This window comes from Macaca thibetana, chromosome 18 (genome assembly GCF_024542745.1).
Source record: "Macaca thibetana thibetana isolate TM-01 chromosome 18, ASM2454274v1, whole genome shotgun sequence".
Taxonomy (NCBI): domain Eukaryota; kingdom Metazoa; phylum Chordata; class Mammalia; order Primates; family Cercopithecidae; genus Macaca; species Macaca thibetana.
This window is the reverse complement of record NC_065595.1, coordinates 62,755,100-62,766,969: the sequence shown is the minus strand read 5'-3', so window position 1 is coordinate 62,766,969 and position 11,870 is coordinate 62,755,100. Positions and strand designations below refer to the sequence as shown.

General features: G+C 40.3%; 1 protein-coding gene across 14 annotated transcripts in view; it reads right to left on the bottom strand.

Moving 5' to 3' along the window:
- Window positions 1–7,010: 7,010 nt before the first annotated feature.
- The window catches only part of LOC126941171 (myosin regulatory light chain 12B), a 392,918-nt gene continuing 388,058 nt past the window's right edge, over window positions 7,011–11,870 (bottom strand). For all 14 annotated transcript variants that reach the window (XM_050767495.1, XM_050767507.1, XM_050767494.1 and 11 more), the window contains exons 4-5: window positions 7,872–8,033; window positions 7,011–7,519 (exon numbers count right to left, since the gene is read on the bottom strand). In XM_050767495.1, coding sequence (XP_050623452.1) covers window positions 7,347–7,519; window positions 7,872–8,033 — 335 coding nt within the window. In that variant the 3' untranslated portion in view covers window positions 7,011–7,346. The remainder of the gene's footprint in view (window positions 7,520–7,871; window positions 8,034–11,870) is intronic.

The window sequence follows — 11,870 nt, the reverse complement described above, 5'->3', positions numbered from 1 at the left end:
CCCTTCAAACTGAGGTGACAGCCAGGATTTTATTCCCCTTATGCCAAGGAAGAAATTGCTCAATGGGACTACTTTGAGATTTTCCTACTCTTGCCAAGAATATATCCTTTAGTTGAGTATCAGATGTTTTAGTTTTAATGGGAAATGCAAGCACACACTCTAAAATTTTAAAAAGAAAGTGTTTACAAGGTAAGTAAGTTTTCTTCTCACCCCTGGTCCATGGCTACTAAATTCCCACCACAACAGAAACCTGCTTCTGGTGTGTCTTTCCAGAGATGTTTGCTTTATGGCTGCATGAACACACACATGCACACATGCATGGAACACACATATTACACATGAATTGATTTCTAAATACAGTATGGACTCTACCTGGGCTCTACTTTAAACCAAAGCCACAGACTTCCCTATCTGCTTGTCATTTCTGCCCTCTGTGACACAAGCACAAAAGCTGGAACACATACTTGTCCCTGACTCACACTGCCCTGGCCTGGACAACCCCATCCTGCACCACAGGTCCTCACGGCCAGCCCATCCTACCCCCAATCTGTTATCAGTGTCTCTTTCACAGGTGAGGAGGTAGCTAATTTTGATACCTATGTCCAATTTAGCCCAGGTATAAAGAAAGTAGGACAGTGCCCTTGTATTTTCTAAATGCATCTTTTCAAATAAAAGAAAAATGTGCCATGGAAGAGTTTCAAAATCGAGGTCTGTTTTCACATATTCAGGGAAAGTAGCAAAGTGGTAGCAGTGACATAACAGACACGTGAAACATATGAGGTCAAAAAGAAAAAAGTCACAGCAAAAATCATATGCATAGAAACACAGATTTGCACTGAAAAGGTAAGCAGAATCTAACCTTTTCCATTTCCATCATTATGGAGAGTAGAAAAGCTTATTTTTCATCTCTTTAAAATTACCTTGTCTGTTTCCTCTTGGTAATAAGCTGGTCACATCCATTTGCCTTCTATTTCACTTGATTTACTCAGCCCTGGCCAATGCTGCCAGCCTGACAATGAGCCTGGATTTGCACGGCCAGCCCGGATTTGCAGTTCTCTCCATGTGGCTGTTGTGGACTGGCAGTAGGCTCTCCTCCAGCCCTCCCCTCCACAGGGCAAGGTGGGCTTGCTTCCCATCCGCCAGGCAACTCAGGGTCCGCAGCTCTGCGTGGCAAGCCCATCCGACAAAGAGAGATTCTTGCTCTTGTTGGGTTGGTGTTCTGTGAAGAGGTTGGGGTTGCAGACCCTTTTTGTCTTTTAACAGGGAAAGAAATAGCCAGACTTACAAACAAGGGAGGGACAAAGTTATATAAATGTGATAGTGTTCAAGGAGTATGCTGTGAAGATCCCCTGGCTACCTTAGACCTGGGAACTAAGACCAGATTTGGAGCAAGGAGAGAGGCTCACCTCAGAGAGACACAAGCCTTTTTTTGCTTGGGAAGAGTTTCTCAGCACCACTGATCAAAATTTGCCGTTATGAATGGCAAATTTTCTAGGATTGCTCAGTTTATTCCCATGAATGCAGGCCTTGTTTCCTGCTTGCTTCTCTGTTTACAGACCCTTGTCTTTTCCTGTTGACATCCTTGGTGTTTTCATACCCATGGGGAAGAGGAGAAGAGGGTGCAGAACTCAAGGGCAATTTAAAAACAAAAGGAAAAACTCTGGAGTTGGGTAGGGCAGGCTGATGCCACTGCCTGATAAACTGGTGAGACCACAGTGGCTCAGAAGAAGCCTGGATTCAGAGTTCTGGAGGCTTTGGGGCCTTAGTCTTCCAATCTGAGAAGTGGGAGTTTATCTCTCAAGATGCCTTTCAGCAAGTGGCCCCTGGTCCCAACTGTTTGTCATCTGGCTGGATGAAACACAGATCATATACTGAATTTCTTTAGCTTATCTGTAAAATAATCAGGAAATCCTGGATATTTTCAGTACAAAACTCTTCAAATTGACGTTTTTCTTTTTCATGTTTGCTTGAGTTCTCAGCTACGTGATTGGCTGGTATGAAGGCGATCAGCGGTAGCACTGAGAGAACAAGCATCACTGTCAGAGCAAGCGTTTCTAAAAGCTCTCTTTGACCTCTTCAGTGAGCTGTTAGACACCCGTCGCAGCTCCTGAACAGCTGTTTGGCACCCTGGTAACAGAAGAGAACTCACATTCATGACGTGCTTCCGGAGTGCTGGGCATTAAAACACTCCCAGAGAGAAGGGTCCTAGTTTTGCTATCACCCTTGGCTCTCAGATGTAATGTACACTTCAGTAAGTAAGAACTGAATAAATAGATTGTATAAAAAGATTACTTGAGAAAAGTACAGTAAGCACAACCTCCCAAATGAGCCAATCTCAATTTACACTCGAATTGTTAAAAAATGCGAGTAGACGAAGGTCTTCAGATTGGTTTTTGCTGTGCTAGTTCCCAGTGTCCACGGGGAAATATGAATCATCATCAAGTTCATTCAGAATGAGTGTCTGAAAGGAAGCCTGTGTCCTGGCAATACCGCTGTCAAGTGCGGCTGGTGAAAGATTAGGCTGGTCTAGAAGACATGTTAGAACAGTTTTATATTTAAACACACCCGCTCATACACATCTCCCAAAATACCTTTGTACCTTTTGAGACCAGCCTGGCCAACATGGCAAAACCCTGTCTCTACTAAAAATACAAAAATTAGCCGGGTGTGGTGGCACGTGCCTGTAGTCCCAGCTACTCGGGAGGCTGAGGCAGGAGAATCTCTTGAACCTGGGAGGCGAAGGTTGCAGTGAGCCGAGATCATGCCATTGCACTCCAGCCTGGGTGACAGAGTGAGACTCGGTCTCAAAGAAAAAGAAAAAAATGGAAGCTGTCTTATAGTCATTTGTGCTAGAGCTGTTTTTAATCAGTTTAGGTGCCTTATTAGAGTATATTATCTAGAACTATAATAGATACAGTTCTCAACATTCCTGAGGTGGTAATAATAGCATTCCTATATAAAGCATAATTTTACAAAGTATTTTCATACATACCCACTGGCTCTGTGCTTTAGCCTTCCCATCTCTAAAATAGAAGTAATGGTAACAAGAACGACTTGTTCAAGTCAGTAAGTGGAGGAAGTCTGGTCTTTTCAGTGCAAAGTCTGGTCTTATGTTCAATAAAGGTCGTTATTTCTGTGTAAAAGCAGCTGGAGCCAAGCTGAGATTCTGGCACTTTCCAAGCACTCAATAAATACTTGTAAATGAATGATGGAAAGAGGAAGGAAGGAAGGAAGGAAGGAAGGAAGGAAGGAAGGAAGGAAGGAAGGAAGGAAGGAAGGAAGGAAGGAAGGAAGGAAGGAAGGAAGGAAGGAAGGAAAGGAAGGAAGGAAGGAAGGAGAGGAGAGGAGAGGAGAGGGGAAGGGGAAGGAAAAGGCAAAAGGGGTGGAGAAGGGGAAGGGAATTTGCCATTGATATTTGTAAAAAGGAGTCCTAGAGATTGTTCCCTACATTTGGGGTTCATGAAATAGTATGAACTTAATAGCATGAACTTAATTGTAAGACTTTTAATCAATTATTTAAGAAACAACTTTGACAAAGTTACAGCATTACTGGCAATATAGCATTACTGGCAATACATACTACATACTCATGATTTGGCTGCTCTAGCTCACATTCATTAGGGAATAGGTTAAGACAGTACTATACTAAGAACAATCGTGCCACCTAGTGACACTTCTAGTTATTGTCTCTAAAATTGCCTATGACAACCGTTCTAAAAAAAAAGATCCACTTGAGACTGTGATGTGTGCAATCCGTCATCTTCATCATTTTTCTATACAAGAAACCTTTTCTTGATATTTTAGTATGTGATAATCCTTTACATCCTTATTCAGATTTCCCAGATGATGTTTCTAAGGGACCATTTTATACCCGATTTTTCAGCGGTTTATGTTTCTATTTCAAAAACTGTTTCTTATAATTTAAGAAATATAAATTTATTTTATATTTCTGTTTCTTATATTTTAACACATATCAATTTTGAGATGCAAATCGGTGTAACTGCTGCTTTTCAGGATAGACAATATTAAATAAATACATTGTGAGACATTCTGATCAGGCTACAGGTACTAATTATTTAATTAGGAAATTACAGGTTTAATGAGAAGCACCCACCTTGGTCAAAAAGGTTAGAAGTTGGACACTCCTCTAGCTTCTTCAGTTATACAAAGTTGAGTAGGTCAGGTAACTTCAGTAATCTCATCTGTGAAATGGGATGACAATTCCTACTTTATCCACTTCCTAGAGTTCTGAGGATCAAACACAGTAACATGCTTGTAAAACTGGTTCATGACCATAAGAAACTAGTGGTGGTGTTTCCATAATCATTTTCTTGGCAGGAGTGCAACTGCCTGGGCTCAGGTGACTGCCCCGCTGCTTATTCCCTGTGTAACTTTGATAAGTTACTTCCTTGCCCCTTGACATTTCATTTGTAGAATAGGGATAATAAAAATACCTACCTCAGACCTGCCGCGGTGGCTCACGCCTGTAATCCCAGCACTTTGGGAGGCCGAGGTGGGTGGGGATCACTTGAGGTCAGGAGTTCGAGACCAGCTTGGCCAACATAGTGAAACCCCCTCTCTACTAAAAATACAAACATTAGCCAGGTGTGGTGGTGCACACCTGAATTCCAACTACTTGGGAGGCCGAGGCATGAGAAGCACTTGATTGAATCTGGGAGGTGGAGGTTTCAGTGAGCCAAGATTGTGCTACTATACTTCAGCCTGAATGACTCTGTCTCAAAAAAAAAAAAAAAAAAAAAAACCCTCAAAGGGCAGTTGTGTAACGTGCTTAGTACATAGTGAATACTCAGTACATGTTCACTATGGGACCACACACACACACACACACACACATATTCTCACTGCAGTGGCCATGGGATCAACCAAATTAGGAGACTGTCACTATGTGGTTCTCAAGAGGAGAAAGATATTAAGTAGGCAAAGTTTTCATTGTCATCATTAATAATATTTACTGGACACCAAAAAGAAACAAGGTCTTGGCCCAGGTGTCTTCCACTACTGGATTCCACAACACTCTTCACAAATAATATAAATGAAACAGAACAGTGTGTCAGGTAAACATAAGGCAGTCGAGAAACAACTACGTTTTTTTGTTTTTAATCTTCAAAACTTTTCTCTCAATTTTTCAAATCTGGCTTTAAGCAGATCAGTAAAATAAGCACAGTTACAATTATGCCAGAGATGGAAACAAGGCTGAGCTGCAGGGGGGGAAACAGGTAGGACCTGGAGAGGCATTTTATAACCATCTCCCCCGCCGAGTCCACGCTGCCCGCTCTTGCCTGGACAATGGCAACAGCCTCCATACTGGCCTTCTTGCTTCTCTTGGTTCCCCTCCATTCTAGACACAGCGCCAACACTGATTTTAAGAATGTACATCACCTTTCTTCCCTACATTTCACACTAGGATTCTGCTCCAAATACCCTCCCTGGACCCCTATCATCCATGTGCTCTCCCGATGCTCCTGCCACGCGTGCCTTGGAGTGGACAGCCTCACTCTGATCTTCACAGGGGCCCCGGACCTCCTTCCTGTCATTCACATCTCAGCTTACCACCCCCTCAGAGGCCTTTCCTGACCACCCTGTCATGCCTGCCCAGTTCTCTGCACAGCACTGACCTGATACTGCACATGGATCGTCTCCCAGCAGAGAATGCAGTCTCCCAGGGCAGCATCCTTGTCTGTCCCATCCCCGTTATCCCCAACCCTTGCAACAGTGTCAGGCACAAAACAGGTGGTTGACAGTGGTTCAGTGATCATCAAGATTATCCCACCATATTTTCCTGTTTCCTGTGAAACACACAGCAATTCTCCACCTGGTTTTGTGACACTTTGTGGTGACTTTTAAGCTTCTAAGTGGAAAAAAGAGCCAGATGTGGATTCTTGTATTTGTTAGATCTTGGGCAGGAGCTTCAGTCTAAACCTCAGGTCTATTAATATAAAGTAGAACTGATACCTCAGAGACCAAGATTAGGTAATGTGAAAGTTCATGAGCTGTCCCCTCATTCTGATGATAAAAGGAGGCCCAGGCTAACTGTTAGCAAGTGAATACAGACTGGCCTACTACCCCAAGTTGTAAAGCACCCATATTAAACAACATATAAAAGCTCTGGTGCTAAGCAGATAAAATACCATCACAATACTTTTAGGAGGAGAAATCGGTGTTGAACAATGTTGGTTAATTTTTTAAAACTGATTTTTTCCTTTTTTAGATTGTTCTCTTTATTCTCATACTTTGGCCTTAAGGATTCTAAATGCTCAGAGCAACCTTGTCTTTCAGCTTTCTAGTCTATGTGTTACATGAACTGCTTTCAAACACACAATAGTATTATTTATTTCAACCTGGGATAGAATTTTCTGAAATTCTGTTCCAATAACCAATTACCCCAAGATTATTTTAAATTTCAATAGTGACTACAGAGTTGTATCATAATAGAAATGTCCTGACTCTTTTAGAAATTTGGGGCTTTTCATAGACAGTACCGTGCTTCCAGCACTGCGAGCTCTGAAGTTAGGTGCCCTAGGTTGGAATTCCAACTCTCATGTCCTAATAGTTACCCTGATCAACTACTCAACTATGCTAAGTCCTCCCACTTGAAATACAAGGCTAATAAAAATCCCACAAGGCTGCTGGGAAGATTCAATAAAAACTGTGTAGGCACAATGCTCCACATACAGTAAATGTACAACAACTAATCTTCAGAATTTTGCCTCTTCTCAGAATCTTAGATGAATGCAATGTTTAATGTTTTCCCAGATATATTTATATTTATCATTTAATAAACATCTGACTAGAAGCATGAAAGAAACAATGGCATAACTAGTTTGCACTGCATAATAATGTTAAAGGGTACTTAAAAGTTCTGAAGAACACTGTCCCATACATGTGAAAAATCAATTTTACCATAAAACCTGAGTCATATGAAGTTGAAAACCTGAAAAAAGGACTACCCGCACCTATCACTCATTTGTTTAACTTGCCATTACACTGCATTTGAGTCAGCATAATCTTTATTTCAAAATAACATTTTTATTATATAAAAATGTAAAAATCCAGCAAAACCAGAAATACGAATATATTTTTCTGGGCTTTCACATTTCTTGATTTTTATTCGCGATCTCTTTTTCAATACAATTTACACCCTCATCCCCATTTCCAGTCTGATTATACAAGTGCTAAGTGGCAGAAAGGTCTGGAATAAATACATCAAAAAGAGGCAAAGCTGTGAAACTAAGCTGCATGCAACAGGTTCTATGAGGGTGGGGGAAGTGTCTGAGAAATAAAACAGAGTAAGACAATGTAATTGGAAGGTTTTAGCTAAAGTTCTTTCAGTCATCTTTGTCTTTTGCTCCGTGTTTCAGGATGCGCGTGAACTCGATGTAATTGAAATTCCCCTTTTTGTCAATAGGTGCTTCTCTGTAGAGCTCATCCACTTCCTCATCCGTAAACCGATCCCCCATGGTTGTCAGCAGCTCTCTCAGGTAATCTTCCTGAATGGTGCCTGGAAGGCAACAGAAAGAAGAAAGCAGTCATCACTACTTCCTGGCACTTTAACGGTTCATTTCTAAAGCTAGTCAATCTTATAAAATATTTCAGAATATCCATATCTAGAAACAAAGTTAGTTAGTGAACTAAGGCTATATGAACTATACCATTATGTTTTCCAATTATTCTTAGAGTTCTGTGTTAATATTAGATCAAATCATTTAAAAGCTCAGAAACAGATCATATACTTACAAAATTATTCTTAAGCAAGTATTTTCCCAAAGGTAAAAAAAGAAAACCCTTTCTATTTCAAGAGAAGTACTTCATCGAGTCTGGAATGAGGCTGGGCATAAACAAATAGTGCTCACCTGTTGCTTCTTCATCAAAGCAAGCAAAAGCATTTCTGATGACATCTTCAGGATCTGTGCCATTTAACTTCTCACCAAACATGGTGAGGAACATGGTGAAATTGATGGGCCCTGGTGCCTCATTCATCATGGCATCAAGGTATGCATCAGTGGGATTCTTCCCTGTTAAAAATGCACATTTTAACATTTAAAGACAAAAAAATCTAACTTCAATAGTTATTTCACTATTATGCTCCCCAACATATTTTAAAAATTTACATCATTTGACACCAATTTTTCAATTAACTTTAAGAACATTTTAAAAAGATTATTTTTGACAACTTAAAAAATATTTGATACATCATTATAAAAATGTATTCCAGGTTTACCCTGAAGGCTATTTATTCGTTTATGTGAACTTTCTCTTATTTTTCATTAAAAACAAAACAAAAACCTGAAGCCGGGCAGTACCACATTATTACAACTTTTTTTTTTGGGGGGGACTACAGACATGTGCCACCATGCCCAGCTAATTTTTTATTTTTTGTAAAGACTGGGTTTCACTATGCTGCCCAGGCTGGCCTTGAACTCCTGAGCTCAAGTGATCCATCTGCCTTGGCCTCCCAACATGACAGGATTGCAGGTGTGCATCACCACGCCCAGCCTATATCCTGAATGCTGATAACATCAACGGTTCATCAGGGGAGTCGGTTCAATAGAGTCATTCAAAACAATCTAAATATTCACATTTCCAGTTGTGGTACGGATGCCCATGAGTTGGTATGCTTCAAAGTTGTATTTATAAGTTGGCCATTTAAGTTTAAACTATTAGCATGGTTTTGAATTGGGAGCTTATTTTGAACAATGTTAGATATCTTCAAACACTGTTTACACACGTCATTGAACTGTGGTCTTGTTTGGTATTGTTTGTAATGGGAAATCTTAATCTCCATCCCAAGTGTGAACAGTTCTTTAGTGCAGTGGCGAACTCCCCTGGCCTTTCCCTAGGAGCTGGAAGAAATCTCCCTGGAATGGCCAGACATGGTGGGAGTGTTTCTGAGGCCCCACGGTGTGGGGGAAGCAGCACTGAACCAACGGTCTGGAATACTGGGTTTGAATCCCAGTTCTACCACTGGTTGTGGGACATAGGAGGAAGTGGCAGAACTGGCATTCAAACCCAGTATTCCAGATCCTTCATTCAGTGCTGCCCTATGTAGAATTTACTTCTTTTTTAAAAAAATCTAACACTGACTGGTTAAAGTTTGTATCTCAAAGGTATCTTCCAACATTAAGTTTATATGATTTTACATGAAAAGAATATCTATTAGTCAGATATTCGTATCTAAGGAAGCATCTCAAAATTACACCCAACTAAGCCAAAGCTAGAATGACAATCAAAGCTACAATTATAGTTCATATGTAAGTTTTAACTCTGGGAATTTGGGTGAAATTTAAACATCATGTTGGCATCTATTTCACTGCATTCCAATCCTACCTGATTACACTTACTCAATGCTCCAATATCAAAATTAGCCCAAAATTAAACTCAAGATTCACTGAATAAGCTAAAGTAGCTAAAAAGATCTACTTTCGGCTGGGCGCGGTGGCTCACACCTGTAATCCCAGCTCTTTGGGAGGCCAAGGCGGGCGGATCACAATGCCAGGGGATTAAGATCATCCTGGCTAACACGGTGAAACCCCGTCTGTACTAAAAATACAAAAAATTAGCCAGGCATGGTGGCAGGTGCCTGTAGTCTCAGCTACTTGGGAGGCTGAGGCAGGAGAATGGCATGAACATGGGAGGCAGAGCTTGCAGTGAGCTGACATCACGCCACTGCACTCCAGCCTGGGTGACACAGCGAGACTCCATCTCAAAAAAAAAAAAAAAAAAAAAAAAAGAAGAAGAAGAAGAAGAAAAAAAAAGATCTACTTTCTTACCTCCAGATTTAACCCAATCACTTGCAGCATTTTTTGGGGGGAAGAAAAACTGTAACCAAAAGGTGTGAAGAGAACTCTAGGGTACAAAAAGCTACAGGGATTTAAAATGAATTGGTTTAGGCTAAGCACTTACGGACCCACTCAAAACACGCAATGTAATCTGTTGATTTGAAAGGTAAATACATATCTTTTGAAAATTCATATTTATTTCAATTGTTATGGGTACACAGGAGGTGTATGTATTTATGGGGTATATGAGATACTTTGATACAGGCATATAGTGCATAATAATCACATCAAGGTAAATGGCATAGCCATCCCTTCAAGCACTTATCATTTCTTTGTGTTACCAACATTCCAACTATACTGAGTTATTTTAAAATGTACAATAAATTACTGCTGACTGCAGTCACCTTGTTGTTCTATCAAATACTAGATCTTATTCATTCTATCTATACTTTTGTATCTATTAACCATTCCCATTCTTCTCCCCACCCTTCCCAGTCTCTGATAACCATCCTTCTACTTTCCATCTCCATGAGTTCAATTATTTTAACTTTTAGCTCCCATAAATGTGTAAGAACATGTGAAGTTTATCTTTCTGTGCCTGGCTTATTTCACTTAATATAATGTCTTCCATTCCATCATGTTGCAATGACAGGATCTCATTTTTTATGGCCGAATAGTATTCCATTGTACATAACTACCACATTTTTAAAATCTGTTCCTGGTGATGGATACTTATGGTGTTTTCAAATCATGGCTGCTGTGAATAGTGCTGGAATAAACACGGGAGTGCAGTACCTCTTCAATTATACTACTCATTTCCTTTTTTGGGGGTATGTACCTAGCAGTGGGATTGCTGGATCACGTGGGAGAGCTCCTATTTGTAGTTCTCTGAGGAACCGCCATACTGTCCTCCACAGTGGCTGTACTTATTTACATTCCTACCAATAATGTATGAAGGTTCCCCTAAAAAGTAAATATATATGCTAAAGCAAACTAAATATGGCCGGAGAAAGACTCCGTACTTCTCATCTGAGTCCTTGTGGATGAACTATAACCTAGCTTAATAGTCCGACAAGATTGAAAACCTAACTTAGGAGTACGAGCCCGTAACAATTGCTAAGTCTTGGCCAATCCCAGCAGCCATACTTCAACCATTCATACACTGCTGAGTGTTCAAACCATGTTCAAATAAGCCATATGCCGAGCTGTAATCAATCCAGCCATTCCATACCTCACTTCCAACTTCTGTACGTCATTTCCCTTTTTTTGTCTATAAATCTTCTTCTACCACGTGGCTGTACTGGAGTCTCTGTGAATCTGCTGTGATTCTGGGGGTACCTGATTCGCAAATTGTTCATTGCTCAGTTAAACTCCCTTAAATTTAATTAGGCTGAAGTTGTTCTTTTAACACATATCTTTAAAAGGATGGGTTTCTGCAAAACAGAAGGCCTCAAAGACAACCTCTGGCTCTACCACAACTTGTTCATTCAACAAATATCTATTGAGCATCTATTAGAGGCAGAGTATAGACTTGAGAGTTCAATCTTTGGAAGACGGCTAAGTTCCTCAATTTTCCTCAGAGGCCTTCTTCAGTACTGACTTGCCCAAGAATATACTCAGACATTCTGAATGTGAGAAACACTAGGTTATAATCTCACTGCAAGTCAACAAATCAGATAAAAATCTTTGATTCTACTCTCACCTTGGATAAACAAAAGTTACAAAATGTTAACAATCAGTGAATATAGCTAAAGATGTATAGGTGTTCACTATAACGTTCTTTCCACTTTTTGTAGGCTTAAAATTTTTCAAAATCATATGTTGGATAGGAATAAGTACACACCTAAACTTTACTTTCAGTGTGTCAGGAGAAATAATCAAAATCAAAAGTTAGAAGAATAAAAGCTAGCTAATCATTTTGTAGGCATTAAAAGAAAAAAAAAAAAAAACCCCACCTCTTTCTTTGCCTTTTTGGCCAGTCAGCCAAGCAGTAGGACAGAGTGCAAAGTCTCACTGTAGGCCATCCCTGACCCGCTCCCAGCCTGCCTCACCCCCTCCGCTTTGGCCTATCAA